Source organism: Diadema antillarum, unplaced genomic scaffold (genome assembly GCF_040938485.1).
Source record: "Diadema antillarum isolate AM-2024a unplaced genomic scaffold, OU_Dant_1.0 scf00000112, whole genome shotgun sequence".
Taxonomy (NCBI): Eukaryota; Metazoa; Echinodermata; class Echinoidea; order Diadematoida; family Diadematidae; genus Diadema; species Diadema antillarum.
Window position 1 is genome coordinate 4438595 of NW_027271001.1, and position 14951 is coordinate 4453545.

At 39.0% G+C, this 14951-nt stretch overlaps 1 protein-coding gene across 1 annotated transcript; it reads left to right on the plus strand.

Annotated features, from left to right (window-relative positions):
* The first annotated feature begins 538 nt into the window (after positions 1–538).
* Positions 539–14362, plus strand: LOC139719641 (AFG1-like ATPase). The gene is made up of 11 exons (XM_071631047.1): positions 539–671; positions 2486–2727; positions 3788–3947; positions 5206–5336; positions 7138–7296; positions 8373–8427; positions 9183–9284; positions 9649–9749; positions 10578–10718; positions 12924–13040; positions 14052–14362. Exons 1-11 carry the CDS (start codon positions 539–541, stop codon positions 14280–14282), a joined length of 1572 nt encoding a protein of 523 aa, XP_071487148.1. The 3' UTR covers positions 14283–14362.
* The last annotated feature ends 589 nt before the right edge of the window (positions 14363–14951 follow it).

Here is a 14951-nt window from a genome sequence, read left to right on the forward strand (position 1 = left end):
AAGAAATGGGGAAAGAAGTTTATGTAACTGAATTGAGCCCGGCTTTTTTGTTTTCGTTCCTATGTTGTTGTTATTTTTTGTTTGTTTGGTTGGTTGGTATTGCTTCGGGGTTTTGTTTTTTTTTTTTGTTTTTTTTTTTTGTTTGTTTGTTTGTTTGTTTTTTGGTTGGTTTTTGTTGTTATTTTTTTTTTACTTTGTTGTTGTTGTTGTTGTTGTTGTTTTTGTTTTTGTTTTTGTTTTTGGGGTTTTTTGTTGTTTGTTTGTTTGTTTGTTTGTTTGTTTGTTTTTTGTTTGTTTTTTTTTGGGGGGGGGGGGTGTTTGTTTGTTTGTCTTTTTCCTGGGGTTGTTTTGTTTTAGTCGTTCTTACAGTTTACGAAAGGTCATGTTCACTCAAAGAGATTTCCCCCCAGTGGTGGAGAGGAGAAAAATTGCGTTCGCTCCATGCTCACCACGCACCTACATGCGTGTCGATGTAGTGTGACGACTGTGACGTCACGCTTGTGCTGAGTGTGAGTGCAGTGCTGTGGTAGCCGTGAAAATGTCAGTGGTGACTTATTGCGTAAGGCGAACCCGGCGTTTTACAGCAAATGCTAAAGTCTTCACTTCTGTGAATTACAAGCCAAATGAGTTCAACTCAAGCAGATCTAGTCACCACCTCGCTAGGTGTCCTGGTAAGTTGGTGTGCTCGAGTTTCCATAGTCTAGTATCCCCTCGAATCTATTCAAGAATAGCAAGTCGTGAAAAAATACATTTCTTGTTAGTCCCACACGTGAAAGTTTATGTGTAGTATTCACAGTCATTGGGCTTTGCGCTTTTAATTTGCCAAACAAAGTTTGCGCCTTGGCCTGGCTTGGCCCGCTTGGAGGATTGCCATGCAGAGAGAATCTAGAAAAAATATACCTTTTTGTCTGGCTATGATTGCTTTTTGACTCGCTAGAAGAGGGAAATTTGGCGTGCCGTAGATCTTTGTTAATGTTAGTGAGATATCCCTAGCCTAGGTTGACCTTATATCCTATATGAAATTGTTGTGTTTGTAAATTGTAGACTGTCTAATGACATCTGGAAGAGAATATCAACCATTGCTCATTTACCAAGAACCATAATTGCAGGAAACGAATGTTCCAAGGGTATTGTATAAGATTAGGTGCAACTCTGTTCTATTTTCAACTCAGTTGACCTTGGTAGTAGATGATCGACATTCTACTTGGCAGAACATTGTCTAGACTAGTCATTGCTTGAGGAAAAGTATAAACAAATAAAAGAGTGTGACTTACTGTAAGTTTCTTTAATTTTGATAAATCAGGCAAGAAACAAGTGCCAGCTAAATCTCTCAACCTACAAGTACAAGACATGTTTTCACATCCCCTCAAACGGATATGAAAAAAAAAATGTCAGTGTCACTAAACTGTACAAGGGTAATTCCGTGAAGTTGGGGCACAAAGTGTGACATTTCCCACTAATTATGCTATACATTTATTGTTTATAGGCTTTACATTTGTATTGAGACCATACATTTTCCTGGAAATTTTGTGCCATTCAGACTCAATTTTGATGAAGTTATCAAAAAAATAAGTAACGGTGTCCTGTAGCATCGTGACGTGTCCATGTAGCATCGTGATAGTTAAAATCTGGTCCTAAAAGACAAATTAATGCAATTGGCTTGACCAAAATTTGATATAATATGCATAATTACTAGATTAGTCAGATAGCTAAATATCTTAACTCTCCTTTCCACAGTTTTACTTTTACAAGAAAATTACACAATGTGTCACTATGCTACGCGGCGTCCACCAAATGTCACAAAAAAGGACACCGCATGGCATCGTGATACATTTTGTAATTTTCTTTTAAAATTAAAACTGTGTACAGGAAATTTGAGATATTTAGCGATCTCATTCATGTCTTGTAAATATGCATATTGCATCAAATTTTGGTCAAGCTAATTGCCATAATTTGTCTCTTAGGACCAAATTTTAAAATATCACGATGCTACATGAACACGTCACGATGCTACAGGACACTGTTACATGTATATTGTTTAATAACTTCATCAAAATTGAGTCTGAATGGCACAAAATTTCCAGGAAAATGTGTGGCCTCAATGCAAATGTAAAGCCTACAAACAATAAATGTATAGCATAATTAATATTGAGTTATGCTGAAATGTATTTTTTAAATATCATGATGCTACATGGACACTGCCCCAACTTCATGGAATTACCCACAAATATTGCATTCACAGACATACAACTGTACACCCGGTATAGAGCTCTACCACATCTTGCACATGTGCAAAGAGTGATGAAGCCAAATTGACTCCATGAATTTTGATTGTCTGCAATAACCCTACCTCCTAAGCTTGAACTCTAATTACTAGTAATTATTACTATGTCATAACAACATTTAGCTGGTTTACATATACATTTACATGTATTAAAGCATGTACTGGGTACACTGTTAGTATAATTGATTTTCCTTGGCACAGGTTTCTTCCAAAATGGATACAGTCGATTCACAGCAAACATATCTCGTGCCCCAAGGAGACAGCAATACACACAGACGGTAATAGCAACGAAGAGCACAGGTCCACTGGCTACCTACGACCGCCTGATACAGAGCAACCAGCTCAAGGATGACTCTTACCAGAGGGGTATCGTTGCTAGGTTACAGGAGCTTCACGACACGGTTGAAGGGTACCGGCCTGCAGAGCCCAGTTTCCTGGAAAAAGTAAGCCATAACATGTTATGCTTCTGTCTGCAGCATCTTCAAGGAAGGCACACACAAATTTACCTAAGTGTAGTAGTCAGTCAAGATATGAATGACATAGGTTTCCTTTCCACTTGAACTTCAGAAGTTTTATTCCAGTTTTGCTAGAACTAAATACATTAGAGTACCCAGCTTTTGTCACAAGGCCTTGACTTCTTACAACCGTACATGGAGTTGTGCAATTTTGACAACTGATATTGGTGAATAACATGTCATTTCAAATCCGAGACATCATTGTATTTAGATATGATTTAAAGAGGGGTGAATTGAATATGTATGCCCACGACCATTTTCTAGTCCACATGAAGATTTGTCTTCGATCATTGTAGATATTGGAGTTGCTAGATGTCAGATTCACAATTTCTTTGGACTTTCTGGGTTGAGAATGTCATTATTTACTCTCATTCCATTTTTAAAACCAAAAACTATAATGAGAGCTGTAGCATGGCTTGGCACAAAATAAAGGGATCCATTCTAGATTAAGTTCTTTAGAGAGCTGTTCTTGAAATCCCATGTACAGAGCTGCCACCACTTAATTATGATAACTTCAGAGTGAGACCTTCATGTCCAAAAAAAGCAATTGTTCTGAAATTTTCACCATTGTGTGGTAGGCTTCAGTTTGGGCGAGGCTGGGCTCAGTGTTGCTGACAAACTATGCAAGGCATTGTCTTACATTAAATCTGTAGCTCCTGTTGAATGTGTCTTTGCACAGATAGTTTACATAATTGATACCTGGTAAATGAGTTTTAAATACAGATGACAACACTTTGCTTTACATGCATTAGATTTTCCTTCTTCATTATGATAAAGTTTGTACAAATTGTGTACAAGTATCAGATTAAAAATTGTGTCTGGTCAAACCAATGTCTCCTCCTGTATGAGGCAGTGAAAATAATGTACCTTAAGATTGTTAATATTTGTGTGATTTTGCCTTGTAAATCTGTGTTCCTAATAGGTGAGTCCTGATTAAATGGTGGCAATTGTTGTCATGCCATGTCATGCCTTCTTTCTTCACATTTAGGTTATGGGTAAGAAGCCGAGACCGGGTCCCAAGGGTCTGTATCTCCACGGTAGCGTCGGGACAGGCAAGACGATGCTGATGGACCTGTTCTTTGAGGATGTGGACGTGGATCAGAAGCTGAGGATCCATTTCAACTCATTCATGCTGGATGTCCACAAACGTGAGATAGTTTTCTAGGTCTGGCTCATTGTGAGCGTAGTTGGTTGACCTTTCATGTGCCCAGGCACTTAGCTGAAATTGCTGAGCTTTTTCATCATCATTCTGCAATCTATCCAAGCTTCACCTTGTTGTAAAGATAGGTGTAGCAATGTGCCTCAGTCCAACATTTTGAGGGTCATGATGATGCAATAGGGGTTAGGGGGATTAGGTAATCTCTAAATCATTGACAATTAGTTTGCGGACATTTACACCAGTTGGTGAAGAAAACACAGTAGGGATTAATTCTACCTTTGAAAGGAAGTGTGATTATTGCAGATATTCCTCTTACTGGTGGGACATACAGTTAGAGAATAAATGCTGTGTGGACTGCTTGTAAGATCTCCTCATGCATTCAGCCTCACAATTTAGATGTTGTTTCTGTCATGACACGACATTTGCTCCTGCGACAATGGCTCCGGTCTTATTTTCTCTAAGGACTTTAGGGTTAAGGTTATGGTTGTGATAAGGTGTTACATTTAGTGTGATGTAGGGATTAGGATTAGGGTTAGATTATGTTTGTGGGTAAAATTTATTGGCTTAGCCTGCAAATATTTCATGGGAGCAATCGTCGCAGGAGCAAATGTCATCGAACCCGCTCCGGTATGTGTAGTTGACATCATTGCAACTTCAGCTTTGTGGCACGCAAGAGCCGTGACTGGTTTCCCACAAAAGAACTGAAATCAATGATAACAAGAATGAGAGACCACTACCCAACAATTTTAATCAGTAATATTTTTCTTTTTTTACAGCTGAACAACCTGTTTTCGAGTGTAGAAGACTGATTCTTTGTACATCACATGGCAAAGTGGTGACTAACAAACCCACAACGCTCAACTGTAGGTTAGGGGCAGGCTAGAACGAGATGACTGTAAAGTGAGGAATGTTCATGTGCATTTTAATTTCGCGAATTTCGCGAGCGCCATGATTGGCGAAATTAAAATGCACGTGAAAGTTCTTGTCTACACTATATGCATTGAATTCCAGTGGCAGTTCGCGAAAATTTCATGCTGCTTAAAAAGCTGTCGGCTCTAATTCGCGAAAATTTCATGCCACGAATATATCATGTCTTACATACTTAGATTTTGATGCCAGATCTACCTGATCATGATATTCCGTTAATTTTTACAGCATTAATTTCGTTTGCATTATCATGTCATCGGTGATCTATGCGATCATACTTTTGTTTCAATCGATTAATTTGTCTTTCATTTCTTATGTAGGGATTCATGAGATAAAGAAGCAAATGCCCAAGGACAGTGACAGCACCAAGCCCCAACCATTTGATCCCATCTCACCAGTGGCAGAAGAAATCAGCAGGGAGACTTGGTTGCTGTGTTTTGATGAGTTCCAGGTAAAGCTTCAGGGATGGCAGTTGGACTCCTCCCCCTGTAGAATCACAACCATTCGCCCAACAAACAAATGGAAGATTTGTATCACTGATGATAATTATTAACCCGTTGAAGACTAGTCCCAAGTATAATTGGGAAGGTGTCTATTGAAAATGCGTTCTATGAAGCACAATCAGCCCATCCTGAATGGGTTAATCATGAATTGTTTTTCTGCCTATATCTGGAGCATATTTTACCTTTTCCCTCGAAATTGTCATAACAAGGTAATTTTTTTGTGCACAGATGTTTGAAAAAGATTTAAATTTTCTGTTTCGTTTTCTCCTAATGCTGTATCATTCTTCAATGCTTAGATATTTCCACTTTGTACAGTCATTGATAGTGCACAGGGCCGGCGGAGCGTTTTCAAAAGTGTGGGGGTTTCATGAGCTAACAAGCAAAAAAAAAAAAAAAAAAAAATGGTCCTCAGCTCATCTCTCCCCTTCCATTTACGTTTTTTTCAGCTGACAAGCCAAAAAAAAAGAGTCTTCAGTGGAAAATCATAAACTTACCACGCTCACACTTCAAGATCTCCATCTATTTTTATTTAGTGGCACTTACGTACTTCCGGGTTAAAAAAAGTGTGGGGCCCAAAGTGATGACACCTTATGTACCGGTATTCCTTTGTATGGTGCACAAAAAGCGTGGGGGCCCGAGCTCCCACGATTCCGCCGGCCATGGTGCAAGCTGTGGACACGAGCATGTTTTCTTTCCATCATGAATTTCAGCGATTAGTCATGGTGGCTGCTTTGTGTTGTACCCCCAAATCAATATTTTGTAATTTTAGAGATTATCATGCTTTTAACAACAACTCCACCCTTTATGTGCCGGCACATACAGTAGCTGTTACTCGCTGTGCTCTTTTCATTACCTTTCAGATAATTCCTCCAAACCTGACCTTTTTGTTTTAAGTTAACCATTCCACTCAGGTATAACAATGTGCCTCAGTGCAAGAGAAAGACTCTGGTGACACAACATGGATTAAGAGGATTAGATAATCTCTATTCAATGGCAATTATTTTCCATATGTGAGCACCAATCAGCAAAGGAGACACTCCAGTGGATGTGTGGATGGACTTTGCTAACTGCCGAACAAAGCAGTAAGGCTTAAAGGGATCGTATAGTTTTGGTTGAGACCTAATTTCAGGTTTCTAACATTTTTTGGTGAGATAATGAGAAACCTCTTCTGAAATATGAAAGTGCATGTAATTCTATGAGGAATTCAACGTTTATTTGATGAAAATTGGTTTTGTAAAGTGTGGGACCCACACTTTATTACGATCGCTTTGTTTTACTTTGTTTTCGGATGTTTCAGTCATTCCATACCCGATTTTCATCAAATAAACTTTGAATTCCTCTTAAAATGGTATGCTCTGTACTATATCATAAGTGTTTTCTTGGTATCTCGCAAAAAGTTAAAAGCCCAATTCTCATCTCCACCAATACTGTACCATCCCTATGTGCTTTAAGTGCCAATTAGCATAGAAAACTCCATACCATTCTTCAAATTGTTGAAAGTCACCAGCACTGAAAGGATTTTGAGCATTCGTGTCGACAATGTCATTTCTTTATGTAGAGACTCGGGGCCCCGTTTCATAAAACTTTTTATCAATGACAAGTTACGATACTTGTTATAAGCTACTGAAATCCTTGCATCTGATTGGCTGAGAACAAATTTGTCATAGACATGTGGCAGTTGTTATTGATAACAAGTTTTACGAAACGGAACCCAGGTTGTTTTAAAGCTGTTATTGTATACCCTTGCAGGTTACCGATATAGCCGACGCCATGATACTGAAGCGGCTCTTCACCCAGCTCTTCAACAACGGGGTCGTCATGGTGGCAACCTCAAACAGACACCCAGACGACCTCTACAAAAACGGACTCCAGAGGAGCAACTTTGTCCCCTTCATCCCCATACTAAAGGTAACATCCGTCTTTCATCAAGCAGTGGTCAGCATCATAAGTTTTCTGGGTGTTCAGAAGTGTGACCTATCAATTCTTGGGGGAATTTTTCTGCAGAAATTATCATCTTGTCATTGATAAAGTGACACCTCTGAATTTTACTGCTGATCTTTTATTGGAAAACAATCGGATGAAACTAGTCGATTTCATTAAATCTACACAAAATTAGAACAGACTAACACAAACCTCCCAAGTTTGAGAGAGATTTAAGTGTGTTTTATTTAGTATCATTTATTATCATTTATTTGACTGTTTTTTTCTTTGTTTTAATCAGTTCATAGTATGGTCTAAATAGATACCTGTATCTCATAATTCCCCCTATCTGATATATCAGGGGACCTGCAGCTGTGCAAGCTTGCTTTTACGCAGACTCCATCATATTTCTCGCATTGTGACCACAGCTCAACTTTAATACATACAGACCTTTGTGTTTATACTGAGACAAACTGTTGTACATTCCGATGAAGTTTCATCTAATTTATGCCTTGTATAATTTTGGTATTGTATCATTATATTTTTCTTCTGTGCTATTTGTGCGAAATATGAAAATAAATTGAAATTGAAATAACGATTTGGTTAATACTGTGTGCTGCGCTCTCCAGACAAGATGGATACAACAATCTGTAATGTCAGAGTAGTACAGTGATGTTAAGAAACAGTTGAAGCATATCACAAATTTTCATGCTTGACAGAAGCACACATTGCCTTGACTTCGAATAATGAGATATATTACTGGAGGAGATAGGTCAGGTACAGTTTTTGAATTCCTACAAAAACAAATTTTGGCGAAATATTCTTTTGATAGTTGAGACATCTCCCAGATGATCTATGCATACTGCCCTCCACAATGTTTCAAGAATACTTGATCAGTAATGCAGCAGATGGACAGCTAGTCACAAACGAGTGAACATGGACCTGAGTGGTAGCTGTAATGACCACAATCACTTTGATCACTCAGTAGTCTACGATGAATATGACACTATTGATGCATAAGCTCATATCAGTGTGCTATCTTTTGTGTTCTCTTGTCATTGCAGAACCACTGTGATGTGGTATCTCTTGATTCAGGTATCGACTACAGGAAACTCTCAGGTAAAACTTTCATACCAGTCATCACTCTTCCACTTTATCAGAAATTTGGCTAGTTCACAGCTGTGAGGCAGTAGTGGTAAAAGTCTGCAATTGGTCAAGTAACGCACTGCATTTATGACCATTAAAGCTAATGACCTTCGAACCATATGTAGTTGTAAGTTCTTGAACTCTCTGGTCCTAATTCACAAAGGTTGTTTAGATTTAGACCATTTTTTTGCTTGTTTCTTCTGTGTAAATGCACACGACAGATTGTGTACGCTGACAGATTTCCAACAACAATTACAGCTTGATACACGCAAGTCAAAGATGTACACTCATGTCACCCTTATTTTAGGCCATGGTTTAAATTCAATCCTAGGTCTAAATTTAAACCACCTTCGTGAATTGGAGCCTCATTGTACGGTAACATTCAAGAATGTACAGTAATTACAATGTCAGTCATTTGTAACATTCTAATAAACATCAGGCCATCTTGTAAAAATGATTTGACATTTTTGAATTGTACATGGGTTTCTACTTTCTCCTGTGTGTATGTTTCCAAGTTTGCACTCTCTTACTTTTGCTATCTGTGAATTTTATGGTTAGTGCTCCATTTTCTCATGTAATTCACCAGCAAAGTATGTTGATTTCTGTGACTGTGATTATTGCAGCTGCTATTGCAGAGTGTTACCTGTTTAATAGCAAAATGCAACATAGAATATTGAGTGCAGTAGAATAAGAGATTGCCATATATTTCTTTCCCTCTCACTATGCAGGTCTTCCCGTGGATGGTCAGGTCTATTTCATCAAGAGCCGGTGTAATGCTGACGAGATGTGCAGCGACCTCTTCGCCAAGATATGCGCCCGAGAAGGAGGAGGTGAGACTGATCATTTCTACTTTGCATCTCCCACGAATTTGCAGTAATTGCATCTGGTCCTTTTGCGGCTGAACCACCCGCGTGTTGCCCCTCTTAGAAGTCGCCGAAAATCACCTGCAACAGCCCTTTTATATGTGTGTGTGTGTGTGTGAGTGTGTTTGTGTAGGGTGTGGTGGGAGGGATACTTTGTCACTTTGTCATTTATTTTTCTTCCTTTTTAGTTCTTCGTCTATGTTTTTGCTTTGTTTTGTTTGTGTGTTTGTTTGATTGGTTGATTGGTTGATTGGTTGGTTGGTTGTTTGGTTGTTTGTTTGTTTGTTTGTTAGCACATTCAATCTCATCCTCTTCTTACTCACTCTCCCAGAGCCTAAGGAGAAGATCCTGCGAGTCCTGGGAAGGGACTTACTGGTTCCCCAGGCCTGTGGGAGGGTGGCCAACTTCAGCTTCCAAGATCTATGCCTGAAGGTACGCTGACAACTTATGAAGGAAATACTCAGGAAATTCTCATGAACAGCAGTTTTCTTTTCTTATTTCAAAATTTTGTTAAAGTGGAACATTTAAAGGTAGATAAATAGTAAATTGGGAACCTGAATTTTGACTTGGTAGTTAAGAGAATTTTATCATAACCCTGTTCGTCATAATGGGAGTGCATTGTGCTACAAATATTAAGCGGAGATTTTACCTGTGGTCAGAAAATTACTTCATGTCACTCTATGAGACAGTTAAGAAGTGCGTGGGCTATTCACAGTAGACTTCTTTACTGCTCAGTGAACACAACCATCTTTCAGCTTCGTCAATTAGAGGGAGAAAGGGATTATTCACCAGCTGTTAACTGCAACAGCGCAAAAGCCATGAAACTTCTTAATCAATGCCAATCTTATCATTCTTTACAGTTAAAATGATTTTATCTGTGCATCTCAGCGCTATATACCAGGGCTGCACACTAACCTATTTTTTCTACTGGTCTGACCGTCTGTCAGACCACTATGTACCAAGTTTTTCTGTTTTTTACTGGTCCATTTCTAGAAAAGTTACTGGTCCGACAGTGATTTTTACTGGTCCTGGACCGTTGCACCAATGCCAGTGTGCAGAATTGTATATACCTTCTGCTGCATCTGCTGTATACAGCAAATGAATTAATGCAAATGAGGCAATACAGCTCGTTTTATTGTCAGTTAATACTATGACTGGCAACGTATGACCTTGATTTGTGACCTTCTTCTGCCCGTCTTCTTGTTGTAGCATAAGATTCGCTCACTCAGAGCATGAACCGTTTCCTTTCTCTGCTGGCAGCCACTGGGGGCAGCAGACTACCTGGCCGTCGGACACAACTTCGACATCGTCTTCGTCCGGGACATCCCCCAAATGTCCCTGAGCTCCAAGTTGGCAGCAAGGCGCTTCATCACAATGGTGGACAACTTCTACGACCTACAGGTGAGGTCTTGGAAGGAGATTAGCCTTCCTCGGTTTTAAAGGAGCTATGCGGTGGAAATGCATGTTGACTTTTGTTGATTCATGATTCCTATAACAACACTTATGTGGCAAAACAATTATCAAAATATGTTCCATATATTTGAAAATAATTTTTCATATTATTTTTCTTCAGATTACTTTGATTCGCCCACAAAGAAAAAAAACCTTTGCAATCAAGATTCTGCTTGTGACCTCATCTGTCAATCATTGCTAAAGTATTAATATGTCTAGCAAAAGACACTGGAGCACACCTTCTCCTCAACTCAACATATTTCCCTGCAATGTCTTCCATCAGTCATATTAGTAACATGGAAGCATGCAAATTATGCTCAGTCGAAGGGAAAGCGCATTCCAATGTCCTTCGTTAAACATATTAGTACAGGGCCCTGTTTTATCAAAAGATATAATCAATTATAAATTTCCTTACCACACAGACTGCCATAGACTTATGATAGAAATCAAATCACCCTTCATAAAACAGGGCCTGGTACTAATATGTTATGATTGACAGATTAGGTCACAAGCAGAATCTTGGTTTTGAAGTTTGTTTTCTTTTTGTGTGTTCGTATCCAAGTAGTCTGAAGAAAAAAAGTAGAAAATTATTATGAAATATATGTGACCCGCTACAACAAAAGGATCCTAAAGTCGCTGACGGGTGAGCCGAGAAAATCAAGTTTGAAGTCAGATCACCAAAATCTGTCAAAATGTTCGGATTTCTGTTTTTACATAATTTTGTAGTCTCATGTATCTTCTATCATCTGCCGAAATTTCGAAGCTAAATGATTAAAGGAAAGGCCTGAAAATAGCATTTTTCGTGGCCATGTTTGGCTCGCCCGTCAGCAACTTTAGAATCCTTTTGTTGTAGCGGGTCACATATGGAACATATTCTGATATTCGTTTCGCAACATACAATCTAAATAATGTTGAGGGTATCATGAATCAACACAAGTCAACATGCATTCGCATTACATGTAGCACTGCTCTGCACAACGTAGTGTATAGTGCAATGCAGTGAACATCCTCACGATCACAAGCTGCACACAAAATGGTCGCAGAGGGAGCTAAATATACCCGAGGACAGCGCTTTTTCAAATCTGTCAGTTATATTTTGGCACAGTACCCCGCGGTACCGCGGCGATAATATCCCAAACCATTATTGCATGATTACTAAGATATGAGAGCATTTCGGGGCGAGTAAATCTCATTGTGTTACTTAAATGAAATGTACTTTAACCTGAAACACAAACTAAGACAAGGCAAACTCAGTGAGACGATGTAAAGGTACCAAAACTCTGTATTATCTTTAATTCCTGCCTTCAGACTGAAAAAAAAAAGAACAAGATGATCAGCAGCTCCTAGCAGATGTATTGTTCTAGTTATCCACTGCAGGCATTTTCCTCCTGTCTGAAAAAGCTGGAATCTCCATCTGGCTTTTGATAAATGCCTTGATTATATTCTGTATGAAAGAGCTTGAGGTTTATGTGCAGGTGTTTCTTCTAGATGAAATCAGTGTGAACAGCTATGAGAAAAAACCTGCGTGCTTGTGTGTGCAGTGGAAAGTAATGGTGATAGCGCCATCTCTTGACGAAGGGCAAATAACACCTATGCTACAAATAATTAATGTGGTACACTTGTGTGAATAATGTACGATTATCAAATGTGTTAACACTTATTTGATACAAGTGTGATATACCAGTAGAGAAATGGACAATTGACTCTGCAATCCTTTTTTTTTTCTTCTAAATTTGTCTCAATTCTTTTTCAGTATGAGGGGATCTGTTACTCTGCTAGATTGATTGACTGAGGGTCACTGCAGTTTGAATTCTATATATTTGTGCCATGTGAGTGTATGAAAAAAATCATCATAAACAGTGAGTTTAAGCAATGTCTGAGTAAATTCTGAAGTGGTTAGAACCTCTCTATTCATCTATATTACAGAGTTCAGTTGTATGCCAAAGTGTTTGTACGGAAGTGGCACCTACCATTGTTCCTCCTGTACTTTGTTTTTGATTTGTGTTCGGAAGAAAGAAAAAGTTTGCGATGACTGTATGAAAGTATTTTCTCCGAAAGAATTTGATGCTTATTCTGCTGTCCGTGAATATAAAGCTGCTGTATAAAGCTGGTAACAAAGCTGAGCACAACCGTGCGATATCTTGTGTGTTCCAGGTGCGGCTGGTCTGCAGTGCCGAGGTGGTCGCAGACGACCTGTTCGTGACCGGCGCCCTCACACAGCGGGACATGGAGGACAACTTCATGCTCATGGATGACCTGAACATTCAGAGGGTGAGATTCCGTCTTTTTCTTTTCACACCATATGTTGTGATGATGATTACATCGTCATGGTTACACATGGAGTGGAGTAGTTACAGGTGGGGTGGAGGAGGTGGGAAGTGATGTGGATGACATTCATAGATGACAGGCAGAGTGAAGATATAATGTCTACCTTTTTTTTTTTTTTTGTCTGTGTGTGTGTTTTAGTCAAGTCAACGTCTGGATCCAGCACAGGATAGTGATGTCTGTGATGATAGTGAAATTCATGTTTCACACTGAGTGTGTGTAAGAAGTTTACTTATCATGTATCAAATCACATAAAAATCAATGTCAGCTCCAATTGTGGATGATGACATTGATACTGATGATATAAGAAGAAGAATTATAGTGATGCTGATGTTAATGATAACAGTGATGATAATAATGATGATGCTAATAGCAACAGCAATGATAATGCTGTCACTGTTGACAGTGATGGTAACATTGGTGATGAGAATTGAAGTTTTTCTTGCTTTTTCAGCTGCAGCAATGACATTGAACTTGATGCCGTATAAATGATGGTATCAATCGTGATAGCAAAAATGAACTTTGTTAACCCATTAGTAACTGAACAGCCTGAAACCGCCCGTCTCATTACTCCCTTAAACGTCTGAAACTGCCCGTCTGCTTTTTTTAGTCATATGCTTTACCATTTCTATTGTTTTCAGATATGATATAAAATTACATAATTTGAAAGTGGTCAAGGTCAACAGAAGTGTGTCAGAATTATTTCTGTGACACACCATTCTCTTGGTAAAGTCTTTATAACTTTTCAAATAAACATAACTTATTTTAGACAAAAATAAACATGCAGTGAGCTATTTTACATGATTTAGAAAGTTGTCGAAATGTGAGTTTATATTGTTGTACCTTCTAGGAAAGAGTAGGCTATGTACGGAATCTTCAGATGCTAAAGGGTTACATTTTTCTCCGTCTCTTTTTCCTCATCTCTTGCTGTCTTTGTCTTTCCTTACGTCCGCACAGGGATCGGAGCACTCCCAGGCGAGCATCTTCACCGGCGAAGAGGAGCTCTTTGCCTTCGAGCGCACCCTCTCCCGGCTGGCCGAAATGCAGACCGAAGAGTACTGGACAGTGGCCGAGCTTGACCGGGCCGAGAAGCTGGCCAAGAGGAAAAGGAGCAAGAAGGCAGAGGAGGAGAAGAAGAAGGAGGAGGAGTCCAGACACGAGCGAGGAGAGGATCTTTCGCCGTTATGACGACAGAGGAAATACACTATCCTTCTCTAGATTTTATAGACATAGACTCTAGATGGATTGCATTATATACACCTCTTCTTCTTTTTTTATCCCCCATATTTTATCAAGAAACGACAGATATTACTCAAAGACCTTATTTATTGTATGCAGGAAATATGACAAGAGTTTTATTCATCAGGTTGTGCAGGTGAGTTTTATCAAGTTTTATCACTCACCTCGAGAGTACAGCAACTATAAACCTCAATATATAAACATGAACTCTGACATTTGACAAGTACAAGCTGCCAGATTTACAAATTATCTTTAAAATTGTCATAACACACTTACATGTATATTTCCTGGTCGATTATGACACTGCCATGTGTGCAGTGTCATTATACCTTGATTGATGTACACAGAACTTGCTAGACTCTGTCCTTTGTCTTTGCTCGAGTTATGCCCACGTGACGTGTGGTCTGTCAGTGTACCAGACTGAAAGACACAGAACTCAGTATTCTTTGTCATTGGGTTGCTGTTTCTGTACACAGTGCAGTTTATAAACAGAAACTATAGAAAAAAAAATCAATGCAAACAAGAATACTTTCTCACAATGAGAGAAACAAAACATGCTTTTTCCTTCCCAACTATCATCTGAAAGTCATGCAGCTAACTCATGAAAATGCTGCTCTA

Bases quoted from the DNA above. Each gene is read 5' to 3' on its own strand.
- LOC139719641 (XM_071631047.1), top strand. From the start codon at position 539: ATGTCAGTGGTGACTTATTGCGTAAGGCGAACCCGGCGTTTTACAGCA. The intron at 3,948-5,205 runs GTGAGATAGTTT...TTTCTTATGTAG, and splicing joins CATGCTGGATGTCCACAAAC to GGATTCATGAGATAAAGAAG. The intron at 5,337-7,137 runs GTAAAGCTTCAG...ATACCCTTGCAG, and splicing joins TGTGTTTTGATGAGTTCCAG to GTTACCGATATAGCCGACGC.